General features: G+C 43.6%; 1 protein-coding gene across 2 annotated transcripts in view; it reads left to right on the top strand.

The window, feature by feature from the left end:
- The window catches only part of PLCH1 (phospholipase C eta 1), a 180,471-nt gene that overhangs the window by 144,513 nt on the left and 13,334 nt on the right, over positions 1 to 22,624 (top strand). For both annotated transcript variants that reach the window (XM_019532624.1, XM_019532623.1), the window contains exons 12-18: positions 441 to 512; positions 7,714 to 7,808; positions 8,575 to 8,672; positions 14,781 to 14,960; positions 15,043 to 15,150; positions 15,896 to 16,020; positions 17,995 to 18,079. In XM_019532624.1, the coding sequence (XP_019388169.1) occupies positions 441 to 512; positions 7,714 to 7,808; positions 8,575 to 8,672; positions 14,781 to 14,960; positions 15,043 to 15,150; positions 15,896 to 16,020; positions 17,995 to 18,079 (763 nt within the window). The remainder of the gene's footprint in view (positions 1 to 440; positions 513 to 7,713; positions 7,809 to 8,574; positions 8,673 to 14,780; positions 14,961 to 15,042; positions 15,151 to 15,895; positions 16,021 to 17,994; positions 18,080 to 22,624) is intronic.

Raw genomic sequence — 22,624 nt, 5'->3', positions numbered from 1 at the left:
TCGTCTGCTAGTATGAATAAATACTGCCTTGCTCTAGTTCCACCATCAGAATGCTTGTTGAGAGAAAAAATGTCTCTGTTCTTATTTTTCTTAAGTTTGATTTAAACTACTGTTATGTCATTACTTGTCTATTTTCCTTTACTATCAGCCAATTGCCAAGCCACAAATAATATGTAGGAATAAAAATATTGTATATTGTATTTGCACATTTAAATGTATGCTCATTACATTGGGTTTAGACTTTAGTAATTTCAGTTTAATTTCTGTTTCTTTGTGTAATGTATTCTCATACTTGCAGCCCAATGTCCCCTAAAAAAACAGCTGTAGCACGTTGAAAAATACATGTTTTTAAAGGCCCTGGAAGACTGGAAAAAAGAGAAAAAAAATTGTGAGATGGTTTGAGGAACAATGTGTTCATTGTGCACTTTTCTTTTTTGCAGAACTCAGACATAAAAGAAAGTGGAAAAAAATCCCATAGTCGGTCATTAATGGGCAACTTTGGTAAGCACAAGGTAAGTAGGACTACAGTCTCCAATAGCCATTATGTGTCAAGAGAGTTAATAAAAATTGGCTCTGAAGTCACAGAGATTGAATTTTTGGTAAAAGACTTCAGACTGTCTTCTAACTACTGCACCAGAATGCAGATAAGGAAATATTGCTGTTGTACAGTATTTGCTGATTAGCTACAATGAGCTTGTTGCTGTTCTGAAGAAGGTGACAGCAGTTAGTGTGAGATGATAGGAAAAGCTTGGATGACCTAGAAACAGAATTGCCCTTCACTGATGTAGAATTACTTTATTGTGTATAAATAATGACATTTGCACTAATAGTCTTCACTGAAAAAAGTGTCTACAGGATGAACTTTACAGAGAACAGGCCACCTGTGTGTCACATCAAGAAAGGGCATGTGTTTCACATGTAGGGAACAGATGCTGCAGCAGACTCAGGAGAGAGAAGCTAGGCAAGTCACACAGGCCAGTATTTTCAAAAGCATCTCCCTTGGGCTAGGGACAAAAGTTACACATAAACCAGTTTATGTGGTTGGAAATTCACTTAAACCTGTAACAGAACAGAAGTTCAATGTACATAAACTACTTTCAAAATGGCCAAAACCAATTTAAGATGAACTTGATTGGATGTAGTATCAGACTGAACAGATTTAGGTCACACGGTTTATGGAACTTCTGTCCCAGTTCTCTTCCTGGTTCAGGTTAACTCAGAGTCCCCCAGCTCCAGTGGAGCAAGGACTGCCCTGCCCCTCTGCTCCCTAGCCTGCCTCCTGCCTGCATCCATCAGCTCATGGCATGGGGGGAGGGAACAGTCTTCCAGACCCCACTAGTCAGGGTATATATAGTGTCAGGGGGAGAGAGAGGCCCCGTGGTGGGGGCTTTTTGACCCTTGGCAGCCCCCCTCCCTTGCCAGGGGCAGCCTGGGGACCTGGGGGGAGTTCCCCACCTCCTTCTCCCCTGCACAGGTCCTTGCCTTAGCTGTTGCAACAGGAGGGAGGGGGAAGGAGTTCCCAAGGCCCTGCAGTTGTGGGCACCAAGGAGTCCCCATCTCAGGGGACTTCCTCCATCCTGGCCAGGGGACCTGTAGCCAAGTGGGCACAGCCCTGGGGAGCTGAGGGAAATCCCACCCCCTTAGATGATGATTGCTTCAGCTGCTACCACAGGAGGGAGGGAGAAGTCCTTTTGGCCAGGTGCTGCCCAAGCAGCCTAGCATAGAGGCCTTGGGGAGGCAGTAGGGCAGCCCCAGGGAGCTAAGGAGAATTCTCCCCTTTCCAGACCCCAGAGCTGCTTGTGATAGGAATCTCATGGATAGCCCAGGGCAGCCTGAGGGGATGGAGGACAATTCTCCTGCTCCTCCACAGTCAGTTTTGCCTCAGCTGCTGTGAGTCTGAGTCAAAACCAATTACAGGGAAGCAGAAGAATTTCCTTCCTCTCCCTGAGGCTGCCCTGGGCTATCCATGAGACTCACAGGGTTGAAGCGAGCAGGTTTGGGATTTGGGAGGGGAAGAATTCCCTCAGCTCCCCAGGGGTGCCTGAGCTGGGGAACCCCCCTGAGAGGGATGCTCCCCCAAGGTGGGCCAGCACCTGGACAGGGGGCTCCTCAACCCCTGTGGGGGGGGACAGTAGGGGGGTTGGGGGCATGTACTGGGGAGCTAATTGAGGTCCCACTTGACTGGGCTGGCAATGACCAGCAACCTGGGATACAAACTCTAGTGCCACCCGCCTACTGGCCAGGGTCAGTGCAGGCTTCCCCCGGCTTTCCCAAGTGAAAACTGAATGTCAGTGCAGTTGATTATCAGTTCAATTTATGTATCTTTGAGGAAGCCATTTAGATTGAATCAATTCTGCCTCAGGTTTTTTGACTGTCTGTGCTTCACCTAGAAGGATTGCTGTGGCATCTAGACATATATCTGTTAAGGATTCATTGTGTACCTCATTACTTGTCAGGACAATAAGTTGCATTGTTCACCTGAATTTATGTAAGTTGTTTGACCCCAGTAATCTGGGGTTGTTTGACCCCAGTAATCTTTCCTGCCATGGCAGGGGGTTGGACTAGATGATCTACTCAGGTCCCTTCAGACCCTAGAAACTATGAAACTATGAAACCTGATTTTGGAAGTGATCTTAATATGGGCAAGGTGCTGAATGTTCTAGCTTTCTATTGGTTAGATTAGTTCTCTTAAGCAGATCAATCTTCCTTCAGCTTATAGTGCCGAAGATCATAGAGCACATCATTAGCAACATAACAAAAAAGTATGGAGAAGTTTGCATGAGTCCATCACTTCTCTTTTTCTACTCCCTCCATTGGAGTTAGCTGGGATGAAGAAAAGCATGGGATCTCTCATCTCAAGGCACTGTGACCCTAACTGATCCTTGGGGGGAAACTCTGCTAGAAGGGAGATATCAGATAAAAGCCTGCATTTCATTTTCACCCAGTGCAATATGCACAGGAAATTTTCTGAAATGAAAAGACTAACACAGAGCTCTCTGATGGGAGGACTAATTATAGAAAAGGTATGAAAAGGCTGGTTGCATGGAACATCACTTCTTACACACACAAAACCCCTGTTGACATTCACAGCCAGGGTCTACATAGTACGCCAACAGATCTCAAGAGGTCTTTAGGCCTTAGCCAAATAATTCTCAATGCTAACATTTTTCAAATTCAATTTATTAAGGAATGAGCTTAGCAAAGCCTAGTCCTTTAAAGACATGAAATTTCTACAGATGCCTGGTGAAAAAATGGAAAGTGTGATGTGAATTAGAGGAAGAACAAAGTAGATTTCATGGCTATAAATCACATTTTTGTTGTCTTTTATTGTTTTTGTCAAGAGTGCTCTGTGGCCATGTACAGATATTCAGTTTGTCAGTGCTATCCTAGGAAAAAACTGAGTATACAGATGTTCAAAAATTTTCTTCGAGGAAAAAGAGGCTACTCCAGGAGAAAAATAACCTGGGAGCAACCAGGGTTAAATCACTCACAGGAGATAGTGTCTGGTTCCATGTTAGAACACTTAAGACGAGTTCTACTAACGGACTGGGTTTGGTAACAAGGGCTTGCTATCTGTGCACACTATACACAGGGTGATTGTGATTTAGTTCTGCTATCCTGCTCAGATGAATGTGTAGGACTTTACTACACAATAGGCCTTTGGAGATTACTTGTTTTAGGAAGGGAAGTCTCAATATGTGTGTCAGAATTAGGCCCTGAATTTATGTAAGTTTTTCTTAGCTTTGCTTTTCATACAATGCGTACATTTTTGTAGAGCTGCATGATCTGATTTTCCACTCTGCTAGTTTTATGTCACCATAAATCTATTTAATCATGTTGATTTAACTGGAATAAAATCAGTAAAGTTACGACAGTGAGAAAGTTATGTAACGGAGCAGAAATTCAGGCCCTACTTCTGTAATTAAATTATAAATGTGGCACAGTATCAGTGGCTATGGCTAAGTGCATGTGTTCAGAGCCTCTGGTTTTCAAGAAACCAAAAGGTGACTAATAAGTTCAAGTATCCATTCAACATGCAGGTGATTTCAGCAAGTAACTCTTCTACATGCTAATGGACATTATCCATTGTAAACCTATGCACACGGATGAGCAAATAAATACTCTGTTCCATGGATGCCGGATTATGAAATCATCTGAAATTTCTGGCTCCACTGAGGACTACAAAAGTTTCAATAATTTAATCACTTCAACTAATTATTCTAATTGGATAACCATTTACTTCATATATGCACTGAAAATGTAACATTATTATTTTTTAATGATTATAGCAGACTAGAGCCAGAGAGACGTACACTTAATTTAACCCTTACAGTTTAGTCAGTTTTTGTGCTGACAGCTAAACTGATACTTAAGAGGAGGTATTATAACGATATTTTTACATGTGCAGATTCATCCAACTGATAATCTCAACCTAAAAGAATTGTGTGCTAGTAAGTCTAAGTATGCCTGCTTTTTAGGGGTTAAGTTTAGACACAGAAAGATTCAGGATGTTATATTTAAATGTTAGCATCTAAAGTTAACACCTAACTCCATATTTAGGCACCTAAGAATGGCTTAATTGTCAAGGGAGTTGAGAACCCACAGTTCCCATGGATCACAATTCTAGACCGGGGGCTGAGGTGGTGTGGGTGCTAAGGTGCACATTTGACAGCCCAGAGGTTGCAAGCTTGAGGCCATAGCAGAAGCATTCATGGCAGGGCCCGTCAGATTCCAACAAAACTGTGAATTCTGTTAAATATCTTGTCACAAGAACACAACAAGGAAAGGATGACTGTCTGAGTAGACCTGAGAAAATTTTCTATGTCTGATGTCTATAGTTCTGAATTTTCAAAGACGTTATATTCTGATTTTTGGTGGGGACTGTATGATGGGAGCTGTGTGCTTTGCGTGTATAGCCTTTCTGAATCTAGGCTGTGAGTAGAATCCAGGAGTCCAGACTCTCCTGTGTGTATGCTTAATACTACAGAACACACCCAGGCAACAAAAGGGATAGTTAGTTTCTCTCAACACTGATAACAGCAGGATAAACTCAGTATGGGCATTATTAGTATACTGTATTGGGAGATTAAAAAATCAGTGAATCTGAGCTGGAATGTAGTTTTCTTAATGTGTGAATGAAAAGAAAGGGTTTCTTAATTAGTTGTTAGCCATCTCATTATGGAGAGGGGAAATTAAAGAGCTATATGAACTACAGTTACAATGTCATTGAATATATTGTTAGTTTATGTTAGTTTGAAGTCAGGCAGAAGGCAGGGTAGATTTGCCCGTTAGTAGACTAAATCAGAAATATATAGCATAAGCTTTCATAAGCAGTGGGTTTACTTCATCAGATGCTGTGAAGGCACTCCAGGGAGCAGAGATGCTAAATATCAAATATGAAATAGCTGCGTTTCAAAATGGTGGTTGGGGGTGCTTTAACTAAAGCTCCCCTGCTGCCATTTTGAAGCGTGGAATGCAAATACATATGATGCTGAGGGCACTTTAATTAGAGTGTCTCTCAAAGCCACTGTAATTAAGCCGCACCCGCCCCTCCACCTTCCACTCCGGAAGCTAATCCAGGTAACACTGTCCAGTCTTGTGGATGATTTCTTGTTCTATAATTTCCCATTCAAGTTAGTTTTTAGTTTTCTTGTCTAAGTACAGCAACTCTGAGGTCAGCAAAGGAATGTACAGGGAAGTTAAAGTGCCACAGGCTTGTCTGTTTTTTGGGTACTGATGTCAAATCAGTGTCCATTCTTTCTTACATGTAGGGATTGTCTCATTTGTCCAATGTAGACAGCACAGGGGCACTGTAAGCAGGCAATAGCATATATGATAATAGTAAAGGTGCAGGGAAATGAACCTCAGGTGTTATAATCTGTATTACATGGGCCATTGAGTATATGGTTTGTGTTGAGGAGGGGATATGGGTGGTATGTGGGTCCAGAGCAAGGTCTGATGCTTTAGTGAGAACAGGCATTGCTGGAAAGACACTGTTTGAGGTTGGGGAGCTTCCTGCAAGCCAGGATAGATTTGTTTGGGTCAGTGAAATTAGAGCAGATACAGTTGTAATGTAGAGGTTGGACATAGATGATAGATCTAGTGGTGTGGTTAGGATGAGAGCTTACTGGCATGAAGGTAGCTGTAGTGGTTGGTTGGTTTCCAGTATAATGTGGAAAATTGCCACTGCAAATATTCACACTGGTGTCCAAGAAATGAATTTGCTGGGAGGAGTATTTCAGAGTCAGTTTGCTGGAGGGCTGGAAATTGTTAAAGTCCTGGTGGAATTTCTCCAGACATTCCTTCCCATGAGGTTTGAATGTTGAAGATGTTATCAATGAATATTGCTACACTGTAGAAAACATTCCCAGTAAGGCTATTTGTTTTCATCATAAAAGGAACAGTTGACAGACATTACTGCTATTCAAGAGAGATGTTTAGTAAAAGAGAGAGCTTGAAATTCTAGTGTTTTTTTTTATTAGAAATAATAATTTTAATGTGCATTGTAAGATACTAGAATACTTTGATTCTTTCATATACTGGATAACTCAGAAAGCAGAAACAGACTTCAAGATATCTAATTTTTTTTTTCCTGGAGACTTTTTGTTCTCTGCTTTATGAATGCATTTGTTAAACTTATCTTGTAAGTATCTCAGAAGTCATAGATAGAAGCAATGCAGTTTTCATAAATCTATTAAAATTATTTGTTGTTATTAAATGTTTTATGGTACATTAGAAGCCCAATAAGTTTTCTGTTATTTTACTGGAAATATCATTCAAGCTCTTGGTTCTACTGTGGCTCTTCTCACTTTTGTCTCCTACCTATAAGATCTCCTTTCATCAGCTTTTTCACAGCCAAACATGCAGGTTACTCATGGCAAAAGTCATAACACAAGTGAGGCAGTATACAAAATAGCCCCAGATAGGTTAGGTCCATTCAGATAATCCCCTTATGACCTGTCTCTGCAGCCCGACAGTTTAACTTTTGCAGGACTGGCAGGGTGGGAAGTCCATGGACTTTATGATGGCAGTTGAAGTAGGCTGCATGTCTCAAGGGCTGCAACCCAGCTGCAAGCAGTAAGAAAGTGATTGCAGGCCTGCCAAGGAAGATTGGGTCAGCTGATGAGAGTACTTGGCTAGCCCAGGGGAAGTTAAAAGCTTTCAGGGAAGAAAGCTTGGGGAGAAAGTGGGAAGGTTGTGTGGCTAGGGGCTGCGGCATTGACCTAGGCTACTCTTTCAGGGTCTGGGAAAGATTGCAGGGTGTGAGTTAATGCTTTACTATTTGTGTATTTGTTTGGTGGCTTATTGATAGTTTACACTGTGTCCTGTGGACCATATTTGTCCCAGGAAATAAAGATTGTGTTTATATGAACCTGTAGCCTGCCACAGCAGTGTTCAGAGCACAGGGGCAGCACACAACAATTCTCCCCTCAGGCATTTTTATTCTTCTATCTGCAGAAACACTATCCAGAATTCACCCATATTCACTAATGATTAACACTAAGGAAGTCAGTGAATGGCCATTATGTACTTTAAATACTGTTAATTCAAAATTGGAACTTTATTTTTAATTATAGAAATGAAATTATAAAATACCAGCCAGGTCAATGATGTATTCCAGGGGCAACATAAGTTGTAGTTTAATGATGATAAAATGTGGATTTATATGGTACATGGGTTCATTGAATAAACTTTCTCTGATTTGTCTAATAGAAAGCTGTTAAGTCAAGGTCCAAGTCTCACAGCACATCTGATGATGAAGAGAGCCAGCAAAACTCTACTGGAAAGGAAGCTGGGCAGCTCCACAGGTCAGAAAGTATCATAATTTAATTTCAGTGGAAACTAGAGACATTTGACTACTAAATGGACATGGTGTGCTTTGTCACTTAAGTTATTGGAGCTTGTTCTCAAGAGCAAGTCATTGCTGAAATATTTTTGTGGTAACTACAAAACCCCAATACTCAATTACAGTGAAATGCAAATAGCAATTATTCATAAACTAAATATGAAAAGCTATAGCAATACATGCCTAGTAGAAAAAAGGCAGGCTCAATTTTACATTAAATGATACTCAGAACATTGTTTAGTTTGAATAATAGCACATCACACCCTGTCTAACATTATTACAGCTGACAATGTAACAAGCATTTATTGCAGCTAAAGTCTCTTTTGCCTGCATCTTTTTGAAGCTGCTTTTGCACTTTACTGTTATTTGATATAATGACTAGAACCATAGTATAAACCATGTCCTTTATGTCTAGAAGGGTGGAATGTTTGTGGGGAGATGTAATGTATGCATGAGAGAGAGAGAAATGTGGTTTCAGAGTGACCTAAAATCTTTTAGAGGTTGCTGGAAATTCTGTTTACAATGGTTGCTTTTTTGTTTTTATTTCTTGTTAATTTAAAATTGCCCTGTTTGTTAATTTATAATTGTTTAACAATAATATGCCCAGATATGACTTTTTGCTGAATTGTGAAAAGGACAAAAAAGAGAGAAATATTTTTTAAATATTAAACATTTGAAAAATATAAATTAAGTGTACAAAAATGAGTGATACAAATATTTCCCAACAGACTGGGCCGTCGGAGAAAAACCATGAAGCTATGTCGTGCTCTGTCTGATTTAGTGGTGTATACAAACTCTGTGGCAGCTCAAGACATAATAGATGATGGTAAGATGGGGTGGGGGAGATAATGTATTTATATCAGCATTCCTTTTCCAGTTGATTATATATTCTGATGAGAAAAATGCCTGAAATCTAATGTTTCTGCCTTTCAGAGAAGTTTTAAAAGTTGACCAGCTATCTTACTAGTGCTTCTCACTTTTTTTACAGGGGAGATTATGCTTAGGGACAACCAACATGGGTTCATTAAAGGCAGATCCTGTCAGACCAACCTGGTGGCATTCTATGACCAGGTCACAAAATCCTTGGACGCAAGTGTTGTGGTGGCCATAGTTTTTCTGGACTTTAGGAAGGCCTTCAACAATGTCTTTCACCCCATTCTCATCCAAAAATTAGTTGACTGTGGCATTGATACCTACACAGTCAGATGGGTTGCAAATTGGCTGGAGGGCCACACCCAGAAAGTGGTGGTGGCCGGGTTGTTTTTGACTTGGAGGGATGTGGGCAGTAGGGTCCCCCAGGGCTTGGTCCTTGGGTGCACTGTTCAACATCTTCATCAGAGATGGTCCAAAGGAGGGCCACTCACATGATTAGGGGGCAGCAGGGCAGACCCTATGAGGAGAGGCAATGGGACTTGAACCTGTTCAGCCTTCATAAGAGAGGGGATCTGGTGGCCTTCTATAAACTTACCAAGGGGGACCAGTGGGGAATGGGAGAGACCCTGTTTCTCCAAGCACTACCAGGAGTAACTAGGAATAACGGCCATAAATTGCCTGAGAGTAGATTCAGGCTGGACATCAGGAGGCGCTACTTCACTGTCAGGGTGGCTAGGAGCTGGAACCAACTTCCAACAGAAGTGGTGCTCGCTTTTACCCTGGGGGTCTTTAAAAGGAGTCTAGACAGCCACCTAGCTGGGGTTGTTTGACCCTAGCATCCTTTCCTGCCCATGGCAGGGGGTCGGACTTGATGATCTGCTCAGGTCCCTTCCAACCCTACCAACTATGAAACTAAGAAACTTTATCAACAGTGAAAGAGGGTTAAACAGCTTCCTTTTGTGCCTCTGAAAAAGGTCATCTTTCTGTTTCTCCAGTTTGCTTGTGACTTTCATGATTTATTAAAGTTCCCATGGAATTCTGAAAATAAAGACCTTCCAGGATTTTGCCGTGTTAGGAGATTGAGCTGATGTTTTATCATCATATTAAACTATTTAATATTTATAGTGCGATAGTACTATGAAGTACTGCAAGGTCCAGACTAGGATTAGACTATTCAGTGAGAAGATGAATAAGTGAGAATGTGTATGATACAGAAAAGGTAGTTTGGGTTCTGATTTACTCCTTAACATAATCAAAGGACAAAATGCAATTGGTGAGGTTTAGGGAAATATATGGATACAAGAAAAACCTTTAGAAACTGCCTAATAAATCAGTAGGATCATTGCCACAAGATGTCATTACAAACAAGATGTTAGCAGCATTTTTAGAAGGATTAAACATTCATGTGGCTAATGAGACGATCCATAATGTCACAGGGAATAGATATATTTTCTATAAGGGAACCATACCTCTGGGCTGTAGGGCACAAGCTAACAACTAACTAACTAATGTGATCTGAAAGAAACCTTCCCTACGAACTGATTGTCTGAATTTGATATCTTCTTCTGAAGCACCTGGTTTTGGCTAGTGTCAGAGGTAGGAGTCTGGTGTTCCTAAATACTGTGAAGTGAATACTTGTTCCTTTAAACAAATATGCATATTTTGTATTATTAGATTTTGTCTATTTTTCTCCCTGAGTAGCAGTAAAACCAAATGCAAATGGTACCATTAAGCAGCTTTTAAATATTTGAGAATGACAGTTATTGCTTAGGGGCACTGTTTAATTAGATTATCTATCTCTTTATATGAAAGATAAAAAAAAAAAGTGTGAGGGCTGTTTTTTCTTTAAAAAGTGCTTTGTAGGGAGTTACCAATCTGAATTCAAAAACACATCAGCCACAAGAAGTGAGTATCAATAAAGAATGTTGCAGAATCCCTACTGATGCAGGGAAAGGTAAGGCTTATTGGCCTGAATACCGTAGGCCTGAATGCCTATTCACAGAAAAGCTTGAGCCTTCAGGGAATTTGTTCTGTTCATGGAATGAATTTAGGAGTCCTGGGTTGGGTAGGAGATTGTATAGCTCAAAGATCCATAGGAAAGGGCATCCCCTGCTCTACTGGGGCAGAGGCTGTCTTCTGTATGGGTTTGTGCTGGGCAAGGATCTTTTCATGATTACAGGAAGCTGAACAGGGGGCAGTCCTGAAAAGGGAAGTTGGTGCTCCAGTATCATCCCCTCCTATTTTCAGTCTTCCCACAGATCTTCACAGAGGAAACACCTAGCATTGCACACTTGAAAGCAAGGTAGGGCAAAGCTGCAGGAGCAGCAGAACAACAAGGCACTGTTAATCCTAAGTCTGTGGAGCCCATTTGGTCCTGTGGTTTCCATTCTTCCAAAAGCCCTGCAGACTCCCTCATAAATTCCACCTGCCAGCCAGAGCTCTATACCCAATGCCAAATCAATGCTCCAAGTTCCATACCAGCAAGACGTGACAGGAAGGTGGGCTTTCCTGCTTTGAAAAATTGGGCTCCATTCATTTTGCTGTTCCACATAGAATAGGGAGCTCTGCAAGAGATGGAATGAGGAGGTATGAGGTAGGGCTGTATGAAATTTCGACAGGTGTATCGTTTCAAAGCTGTTTCAATGCATTTCGAGCTTGAAACATTTCAAAATGTTTTGTGTTTTGAAGTCAGGCTTGCTTGCAGCTAAGCAGAAACTAAGGAGAGGGAGGGAGAAGAGGGGGAAGGACTGCTCTGATATTGACATCTAACTCCTGATTAAATTCTCCAGCTCCCAGTCTGACGCCCTAGCTCTCTGATCACTTCCCCAGCTCTTCCCAGGAAGCGCAGGCCCCCGATCTGCTCATGGGGTTGCTACAGGCTGGGGCCAGCAGCAGCTACTTCGCACAGCCTGCGCTGAGCGCTGAGAAGACTTCAGTGCTGCTGCTGGCCCCTGCCTGCAGTGGCAGCCTGCTGAAACCCAGCATGCAGATCTGGGGGCCTGCACCCCACAGGAAGACCTGGGAGAAATCAAACTGCAGGCTGGGGAATCAAGCCGGGGGCTGGGGGAATGTTCAGGTCCCTGAACGAAATTCCCTCAGTTCCCAGTTTGATTCTCCAGCTTCCCGATCCTTCTCTGATCACTCCCCCAGCTCTTCCTGTGGGGCACGGGCCCCTGGATGATGCAGGATGAGAGCAGGGTGCTGCTACCAGGTGGGGATGCCAGCAGCTCTGGGCTATTTCCCCAGCCGGCAGCATCAGCCTGCTGAAATCCTGCATGCAGATCAGGGGCCATGCCCCCTGGGAAGAACTAGTGGAATGATCAGAGAGCTGGGGATCAAACCAGGAGCTCCAGCTGACAGGTGGAACTGCCCCAGCTCCCAGACGGTGCATGGTGCCGTGCCGATCCACGCTGCACCTGTGCCATGGAGCAGCTGCTGTGCAGGTCCCAGGTGGGAGGGTGATCCCTGCTGCCCCGTGCTGTGCGGGACTACTTTACCATGAGCCTCTGGAGGCCCCAGTTGCCACTGCCAGAGCCGGTGAACATGGGGCTTTTTTTTTGAGCTCTGCACTCACTGGCTGCAGAGCATGCAGATGACAGCAAGTGGCTGGGCCCAGCACCTGAGTCTGCCAGGCGCAGCCCTCACTGAGCACCCAGAAGAACCCAGCTGTCAGTGGCAGCTTGCTGTCATCCCGCATGCAGATCTGGGGGCTGTGCCCCCCAGGAGGGCTGCAGAACTGTGCCGGACTCCTCCCGGAGGGAGCAGACCCCCAGATCTGCATGTTGGATAACAACAGGCTGCCACTGCCGGCAAGTGATACTACTTTTGCTTTACACCGTTTGAGATGCAGTTTCACAAAACACCCTACACCTATCTCCTTGAAACTTGGCATACAAAATGCCCTCAGAAGGGGGTACCATCCCTGAAATTTTCATTTGAATCAGACTTGAAATGACAAAGGTATAGGCATTTTTGTGATTTCCCCATTATAGCTTGTGGGTGAGATGTTGAAACGTGTTAAAACAGCATCAAAACAGCGACACAGTTTTGATTAAATGAAATGGAACAGTGCTTTGAAACAGCAAAATGAAACACTGTCCCTTTGAAATGGTGCTGTTTTGCACAGCCCTCGTATGAGGAAGAGGATTCCTGAGGAAGTTTGCAGGCTGTCAGGAGGTAGCTGAAAGACGTTACCAGTATAAATGTGGAGAAAGTTGGATGAGATCTGCCACCTGGTATTTGGTTGTGCTCAACAAACCCCCAGGATAGATCTGCCATAATGGCAGTTTGATTAAAAATAAATTGAAACTTGATGCAAAGGCTTGCTTGGTGTGAGTCAGAAATGTGAAATAGAGCATTTGTTGTATAAAATTCAACCTTAGTGCAAGCCAGCACTACTACCATTATGGTCAGTGGGAAATATACTTGTTTATGTCAGGGGTGTTCTTTGAGTTTTCAGTGGTTCAGGTTTGAGGCAGAAGCATTCATACTGAATGAGGCAGAAGCATTTATAGAGATATTTATACATTCCCTGCTACCCAAGCCCAGCACTAGCATGGTTCATTAGCTGTGTCCCTGAGCAAGCTGACTGACTTTTCTCTTCTTATATGGTCTTTAAATGATTCATGCAAGTGAGTGACCCCACTGTCTAAAACTTCTTAGGGCACCTATAATTTGGTTTCAGAATGTATTTTTTTCATATAGCCTATCAAATAGAAGTTGTATAACACTGAAGTACATGCAATGAATACTTATTTTAAATTCTTTCTAACCTCCCCAAACAAAGAATGGAAGGCAGTTTAGTGCATAATGGTAGACTGTTGATGCCTAATAAATGAGCTGAGAAAGTCCCACTGGATAGATCTGAATCAATTCACAAAAGTGAGTTTTTAATCCAAGGAATATATCACCTGTAAACTGGTGAGTTTACGAGACTTGGGTGTAAAAATTCCTTTGGTAGTGTTGGAAGTTAGCGTAGAGCTCTACAGACATGTGAATTTTCACAAATATTGACATTAAGCTACCAGGCAAGGAATAAAATGTGTTCAAAGAGAGATGCAGTGAATGTTTTTGGGTGTACAGGGTAACAAGCTCAGATCTTCACCAGAATTGAATGGACTGCGGCAGAGGTACCAAGTACGTGGGGAGCCAAAGGACCTCGTCTCCCTTGCAAAGAGGACTGTAGCCTGAAATGCATAAAACTTTCTACATGTCCATCATCTTAGGCCCCCATAGCAAAAATAAAAAGTTGGTGCCTATGGCTGTGAGCAGATTTATGAAGGAAGGGCAGACTAGAGATGCATCTTATAGACTGACTGAATCAGAAACACCAGCAGACTTACAAATTTATGGTCTGTTCCCACTGAAGTCAATGGGAATTTTGGTATTGATTTTAACAGAATCAGGATAGAACCCAGGAGCACATAAGTGAAATCTTTACAAACCGAGTGGGTAGTTACCAACAGAGCTTAAAGGTTTCATGTGAGGAGGATTATTGTTGTTCTTATTATTACAGCTAAGGACAATGTGAGCGGGCTACTCATACACTTTCAGGACACAGAAAGTTCCTGTTCTATGGTGCATAGAACTTGTGAGAAAATGAATGGAGGAAAAGATCATTATGAACTTGTGAGGTACTGAGGACCTCCTCAGCAGCTTCAGTGCCCATTGAAGAGTTAATGTTACTGAGTATTGTTCAGAAGTTACTTAACATTTAATAGTATTAAATCCCCAAACAACTAAAAACACTATACAAGTATGTGATCATTGTCAACTGCAATTATATTCATTATATAAGTCTTATTGTATAAGTTTATATAAGCTTCAGTTTAGGAATATTACCTAATGGCAGCTGGACAAAATAAAACTTGTGTGACCTGTATTTAATGTGATAATATTGCATGATTTACATTTAATGTGATCCAAATCTAGAATAACTTTACTGAAGTCTATCTAAATTACTCTAGGTTTATACCAGTGTAACTGAGACCTAAATTCAGCCCTTTGTTTTACAGCATAATTTTGTATTTGTTTGTTTGTTGTTTTAACTGTCTACACATAGGGACTACAGGCAATGTTTTATCATTTAGTGAAACAAGAGCCCATCAGGTAGTACAGCAGAAGGCTGAACAGTTTATGCTTTACAACCAAAAACAACTCACCAGAATCTATCCATCAGCATACCGGATTGACTCCAGCAATTTCAATCCTTTGCCCTACTGGACTACTGGTTGCCAATTGGGTACGTGTTTCATGAATAGTATATTTTCCCAGGTGTTTTGTTCTATAGTGATCAATGATTTCTTAATCTTCTCATTTGACAGTGGCATTAAATTACCAGTCTGATGGACGTATGATGCAGTTAAATCAAGCAAAATTCAGGATGAATGGCAACTGTGGGTATGTCCTAAAACCTCAGCAGATATGCAAAGGTAATGTCCCAGTATATGGTGGTGGTTATATGTTTCTTCTTTCAAAAATTTTTTCTGGTAAAACTGTTAATATCATATATCTAGAAGCAAGTAACTGGACTAAGAGACAAAGAAGAACACCAACTTGTGTAGGATTTTTCTTTGATATCTCATAGAAGCCAGTGAGATTCTTTCCATACCTTTTATGGGAAACTTAATTACATCCTTAGAAGATTCTTTTAGAAAGGCGTCTGTGACCCTTCCATCATATAGTGAAGGCATTTTGTATTTGTTTGATTATTTTGGTTTTGATTTTGCCACTGTTGTTTTAAAATGGCTTTGTTTGCATTTCTTTGGGCCATAGTAGACAATATTTGAGAAGTGATGGAGGGTTATGCAGTTTAAATGACTTTTTTCCAGGTCCATGTATCCAGGATACTTCATTCTTAGAAATATATATTTTTGATGGGAAGCCCAGTCTGACAAACCCTTGCCTCCAGGTTTCCTCACTCTCTTGAAATCATTGGACTTCTCTTATAAATAAGGACTGCTGTGCTGAGAAAGGGTTGTAGAAAATGGAACAAAAACTTGGTGTCAGCCTTGCATGTCAGCCTACTTCACTGCTTACTTTACTGAGTTCTGTGTTGTGCCTATATAAAATTATTATTCTGTGCTGTATAGAGGGTAGAATATCTGTTTTTTGCTCTGTATTAGAGTATAATATATTAAAGGATTTCACTTATTCTCACTTTCTGCAAACTTTTAGGTACATTCAACCCTTTTTCTGCTGACCCACTTCCTGCCAACCCTAAAAAGCAGCTTATTCTCAAAATCATCAGTGGTCAGCAGCTGCCTAAGCCTCCAGATTCAATGTTAGGAGACAGAGGAGAGGTACAGTAGTTTGAGTGATACCAATTTTTTTCTTCATGATGAATATTATAGAAATGACTGGGAGTGACATGATAGTATTTGGACAAAAGAGAGTTTATTTTCTAAATTTGAATATACCAGTAATTTTTAGATGTTTTCTTGCACTGTCTCGTATACGTTGAATTTTGTCCATGAAACCTGTACTTTAAAAATTCTGGGCACATATAAGCCCCAGGGCTGGGGCTGGTAGGGGTTTAGTTTTTTGTCAGCAGCCAGGGAGAAGAAGCTCTTGCAGAAACACCACTCAGAAATGCTTGGTTGCCGATTCTGCTGCTGGTAAGACTAATGGGTGCTAGGAGCTCCTAAAGTATCTGGGGCTACACCTCTGGCCCCACTAGCGATGCACACGTTGTTGAGGTAGAAGCTTGCCTCCTTAAAGGGGCAGAGTGTGAGCTCTAATGTTATTGTTGTTGTTATGTTATAGCCCAGGGGCTTGTATTTATGTTGTTATTTGAATCTGGTGGACCGGGATTAGGCTATTTGGGGAGGAGGAGGCCTCAATAGGAATGAAACAAGCCCAGTGCCAGTGAGGGCACAATGACAAGGCCACAGCGAGCCCAGTGCCAGTGAGGGTGCAGCATTAGGGTTGAAGTGAGCCCAATGCCAGTGAGGGCACAAGGACAAGGCTGCTGGGACCCCAGAGCTAGAAAGGGTGCTGCTACAGGGGGTGCAGGGACCCCAGTGCCAGAAGGCACTGCTACAGGGGGTTCAGGGACCTTGGCACCAGAGGGTGGCGCTACTGGGGCCAGGGGCCAAGGGCCAGTAACAACAGGATGCTGAACTAGACTGCAGCCTTATCAAAAGAGACAATATTTAGATACAATCTGTGAGGCATGGGGCATGGTAAAAAGGCAGTTTTGCGAGCCATTCATCTAGCACATAAGGCTTAGGGTGTCTTGAGAGGCACTGACTTTGAGTGAGACCCAACAAAACATCCAAGATCAGCAGGATCTAATGGGGTTCATGAGGACCATGACCGCACAAACTTGTGGGCAGACTCTCCGAACTTATTATTTCAACCAACAAGACATGGCAGGAGAGATTAGAAGGTGCTCGCAGGGCAGAGCAGGCATGGTAACAAAGCCCTAGGGTCCCCATGCTATCCCTGGGGACCCCATGTTGTGACACACACCACTCGGGCGGACTTCATGCAAGCCTCACATGATGCATGCAGGCAGACCCTGTGCCCAGGGTCTGTGCTCCTGCTGCCCCACCTTGGGTCCCCACCAGCACTGACACAGGCCCTGTGCTCTTGCCCGCCATTGCCACCCCTCCCACACTGCTCTTCCCCTGCCACTACTGCTGCCCTTCCCCTGCTGCTTCCCTATTTTCTCTCCCACATGCCCACCCACCTCTGCTGCTTCTTACCTTCCTCCTGGCCAGGTCAGGCTGGGTCCATGCCATGCTGTGTTGTCCTGGCCATGCAGCAGGTAACTGCATGGTGCTGGCTGGGGTGGGCTGGCTCTGGGAGGATGCAGTTCTGAGCTGCATGGCCAGGACTGCGTAGTGTGGCTTGAAGCCAGCTTGGCTCAGCCTGGGCCCCACAGAGTGGGGCGATTGCCCTCCCTTCCTCCACCCATTCTTCTCTGAAACTCTCTCAGATGGAGAGAGGGCAGGGGAACAGCTCCCTGGTTGCAAGGCCAGAAGCCTATGCTAGGCAGAAGCTTGTGGTTGGGGACTGGGGTGGGGCAGGGCTAGATGGGCTTTGCTTCTGCCGCCACTGGGTCCTGCTGCCAGCTTCTCCTGCTGCTGGTACCTCATCAGCTTTGACAGGCAGCCACTGGCAGGTAATACTTTTCCAAATTTTAGAGAGGCCCCATGGACTGGACAGAATGGCCTGGTGGGCCAGATCCAGCCTGCAGGCCATACTTTGCCTGCATCTCATATAGAGTGTTACAGAAAAATAACCATTATTTATAACATTTTTTAAAACAGATAATAGATCCTTTTGTTGAGGTGGAGATTATTGGATTACCTGTAGATTGTTGTAAAGACCAGACCAGGGTGGTGGATGATAATGGTAAGATAATACAATTTATTTCCTCTTCTCTTATAGTAAATTACTGAATAACTGTCACATCATATTACATTATGGCACTTATAATCCTCTATAGCACATATTCTTCAAGTCTCTAGTATGCTTATAATATTCATCAATTACTTCTTAACTGTATGAATGATTTATGACTTTATCCTTAATATAAAATGTCGTCATATTTGCAGATTCTTAAAGAAACATCAGGCCAAATTAGAGAATGATTTAATATGTTGTGGTGAGAAGAGCTGATCTTGTAGACTGCATTTAATTGCATGGACTTTTTTCTTATTTGATGTAGGCCCCTGTAGCAGGGCACTGTGGTGCTGGCTACTTGTGGAGCGATAAGTAAGGAATCCAGCTGTGGGTTGCCGGGATAACTGGTGGGAGTCAGCTGACTAGAAGGGGCAGGGCCTGGCTCCCATATAACCCCAGGCTGAGGCCAGGCAGGCAGTTCCTTGCCAGCAGCTAAGGGAGAAGGAGCTCTGCCAGAGCAAACAGAGGGGAGAAGCCTGACTGCATGAGCAGCTCCTGATTGCTGTTATGGGGTGGAGAATTCCCTGGTAGGGATTGAATGTTGTTTAGCCGGACAGCTTACATTTTATGTTATAGCCCAGGGGCTTGTGTTTTTGTGTTTGCTGTTTAGACTGGAGGACCGGGTGAGGCTATTAGGGGTTGGAGGAGGCCTCATAGGGGCTCCACAGTAGCGTGGGGACCCCGGTGCCAGAGTGGGTGCTGCATTCAGGGTGCACTGACCCCAGCCTTGAGAAGGGGGGTGGAGAATTGAAGGCCAGGTAAAGCCGACACTGCCAGAGCCCAGTGGGGGTTCAAGACCTGGAGGAGGGGAGTTGTGGGGCCAGGCACATCTACAGCCACCTGAGCCCCAAGGCTGAGAGAAGCCGCAGAGCAGAGGGGGTGGCAATTGACAAGCCCCAGAGGCGGGGCGCAGTTGCGAGACAAGGCTACAGAAAGCCTGAGCACCAGAGGGCCGTGGAGAGGCAGAGGGAGTGGTGAGAGATGAGGGCCGCGGAGACCCTGAGCACCAGAGGGCACGGTGAGAGATGAGAGCCGCGAAGAGCCCGAGTGTCAGAGGGCGCAGTGAGAGGCAAGGGCCTCAAAGAACCTGAGCGCCAGAAGGTGCGGTGAGAGACGAGGTCCACGGAGAGACCGAGTGGCAGAGGGCGCAGTGAGAGACGAGGGCCACGGAGAGCCCGAGTGCCAGAGAGGGTGCAGAGAGCGAGACTGACCGAACAATGTCTGGTACATCTGCAAGGCTTGGGCTGCAGTGGAATGGGAGGAAAGGAGCCGCTGGCATTGGGACAGAAAATGGCCAGCCTCCCGCTTAATTAACATCCTCTAATTAAGCAATTAACAACAAGGCATGGCAGGCGAGAAGGTGGGCGGTTGACCCATAACAGGTGGGCGGGGTCACTAGTGGACAGACCCCAAAGAGGTGCACCTATCGCAGCCCCTCATACAATTAAATAACTTTTAAGAAGTTGTGTTTAATAATTCTAGTAACGTCAGTGTTCTGTTGATTATTGGCCTGGCTATTGTTGATATGATTTGAACAGGATGTGTGAGGAACTTCTAGTGCTGAAGCTGTTTAACCTAAATTTCTTAAAATAATATGAAGTTCTTTGAGAAAAAAATATCACATATGCTTAGGCAAGCTTGGTCAGCAAATGCAAAAGGGACCTGACTCCGTTGTAGCCTAGACTACCACATAATACATTTATCACCCACATAAACCAGTAAAGAGCTGGTTTGATTTAAGAACTTTTATACAGTCTAATAACTGTGCTGGGATCCAGTTACAACACACTTGTCCCCTAGTAGGTCCGTAGTGACTCACCTTATAGTGATAGGGTAAAATGCTTGTGCTAGTTTTGTTTTTTGTTTTTTTTTTACTGTGACTGTAGCTTTTAATACCATTGACTATGAATTACTGACATCTTGTATAGATGCAAAGGAACAGAGGGCCTGATTTTCAGTTAATTTGTGTATGCACAAAAGTAGGAATGGACTACAGCCAAGCTGGCTTTGAACTGCTCCTGATTTGGGTCCCATGCAGGCTAGTCTGATAGAGCTGCTCAGGAATTTTCCATTGATTTCCCTCCCCACACACACACTTTTAGGGAATTGCTGATTCATCAAAGCAAACTGTTGCATGAAAAAAGGAGCTGTTTCAACATTTTTTAACAGGGAGGTCCAGGAAGAAATTTCTGGTCAAGGGTGGGAGGAGAGAGGATAGGAAGAGGGAAAGTGGGCCCTCAGAATAGCCCTGGTGGGAGAGTAGTCACTTGTTTTCCTTTCTAGGTATGTGTCCTCATTTCCTTCCCTGGCATGTATCCTGGGTAGCACAGAACTACTCTGTTAGCTGTCTGCTCAACTGGCAGCTTCCAGAATTAGTAGTACCTGGCCCTTTCCCTCCAAAGCTTCATAAAGGGCCTGGGTTATAAATGCAGATTATATAGTGATTTAGGGCGTATCGTCCTCTGATAGATACATGTGCAATCCTCTTCAATATTCATTGGAATTTTCCTCTTCAGGACAGATTCTGTCATCCTGCTGAGTAGCCTCTTACTTTTCAGAGAGCTCTGATTTTAAAATATATTGGTAAAAAATCCTCAAAGCGATTAAAATGAGCCTGTTAACAAGGTAAGTTTCATGTAATGTGAGCCATGGTGGTAGGATCTGGGCCCTAATTAAGCAGTTAACCTGGTCGGAAGGAGCATGGTACAAATATTTAACCCACAGTCCTTGGACAAGGAACCTAAACTATGGACTGGTCTCCACAGTGAAGAGGGAATAAAAACTTGGATTAAGCATCAGCACTTAACAAGATTCTTGGGAAGATATTAGCATAGAGTAGCAGTACACAATAAATAAATGACCTGAAGGTAGAATAATGCAAACTTTGACATCACCGAAGTTGCTGGTTGGTGGCAGGATACCCAAAACCAGCACCAAGAAATACAAAAAAGTGAAGACAAAGTTTGGGTCCACAGGCAACTGTATCAATTTGAGGCTCTTGGATTTTTAAACATCAATGATAAATACAACTGCAAAGCTTGATAGCACATGTGTGGCAGGGCACCTTTGGTGCCTGCTGCTTTAAGGGCTTGAGCAGAGCAGCCTGCAGGTAGGTGACTATAGTCTCAGTCTGGGGGAGGGGGTGGTCACATGGCCATCAGGAGCACACTCCAGCAGAAAAGTGCAGGACCAAGGCCCATTGAGTTGGGCCTGAAGCATGTTGATAGATATCTGAGGCCCAAGGGGCATAAGGCCCAGAAGCCCCAGTGAGGGGGCGGAGTATTGACCCTAGTGAGGAGGCAGAGTGGGAGCTGGCAGCCATGTAGAGTAGGGCCTTAAGGGGGTCTGAAGGACTGCACATGGGCTGACTGGAGTAGCTAGAGTGGAGGTCCCAGAGGGAGGGCATGTGGGGAGGCCCCAGTGAGGAGGCATGCAACCCAGGCACATCTAAGGATACCTGAGGTCAAGCTGGGCCAGAGGCCGAGGGCAGCTGAGTTAAGGGGCCAGGGAAATGATAGTGGATTTTGGAATCTATCTGCAAGGCATGGGATATGGTATAAGGGAAGGTTCAGAGCTGCATATTACTCCCTTAGCATCAGGGCATTAAATGGGCAGCCTCCCGCAACTTTCCATCTTTTATACATCAAGGCAGGCAAGGCAGGCAGACTGCCCTAGACAGGTAGGTGGGACAATGATTGGACTCAGCTTAGAGATGGCTCACTGTCACAACATGAAACCATGTGATTGTTTTTTTGATGGATAATGTAACCTGGTATCTGGGGCTTTAAAATCCTGCTTTCGGGTAAAAGTTGTTAGAGTGAGAAGAACAAAGCAGATCACTCGGTGGTGGAAAAGGGAGTGCAACGTGAGAAAATGCTCTGCCTATGTCTCCTTTATATAAAAGTTCTTAGGTCATATCATACATGTACGCATGGTATATAAATATAATAGGAAACAAAGTGAAAACTGTGCCTTAGACTTTCTGCCACCTCAACCCTTTTGGGAGATGAAGCTAGCAATGGGGTGGAACAATCTGTCAGTTCTCACAGATGGCTCTGATCTATGGGGAAAAGTAGGGACAGCTTCTGTGCTTTTTGGTACATTTGTGCTTGACTTCCCATAGGTCTAGTAGCACATCTGCGTGCCTTGCTGTGCTGCCATAGGCAGACCCTCAGCCTGCTGCCCAACTAATTCCCATTTTGTTGTTTTTAAAAATAAATAAAAGAATAATAATTTTTAAAAATGTCTGGGAGAGAGAACCACTCATTTATTTCTGCATCTGGATCTTTTCATACAGTTACATGGGTACATGTCACACTGCTATGTGCTAATACACTACTGCACAGTGTTATTAAGCTACTGTGCAATAAGTGTCTCATGTAGATGCGCCCATTGTTGATGAGAAATAATATCTGATCTAGTTCTGTTCCACAGATGTCTTTTTCACCCCCCTGCTGCTGCTCTATTTTTGTCATCCCCCTGGTGACTTTCTGC

The sequence above is a fragment of the Crocodylus porosus genome, unplaced genomic scaffold (assembly GCF_001723895.1).
Source record: "Crocodylus porosus isolate Cpor-Errol unplaced genomic scaffold, CroPor_comp1, whole genome shotgun sequence".
Taxonomy (NCBI): domain Eukaryota; kingdom Metazoa; phylum Chordata; order Crocodylia; family Crocodylidae; genus Crocodylus; species Crocodylus porosus.
The sequence above is the reverse complement of the archived record's forward strand: the minus strand, read 5'-3'. Positions and strand labels throughout refer to the sequence as shown.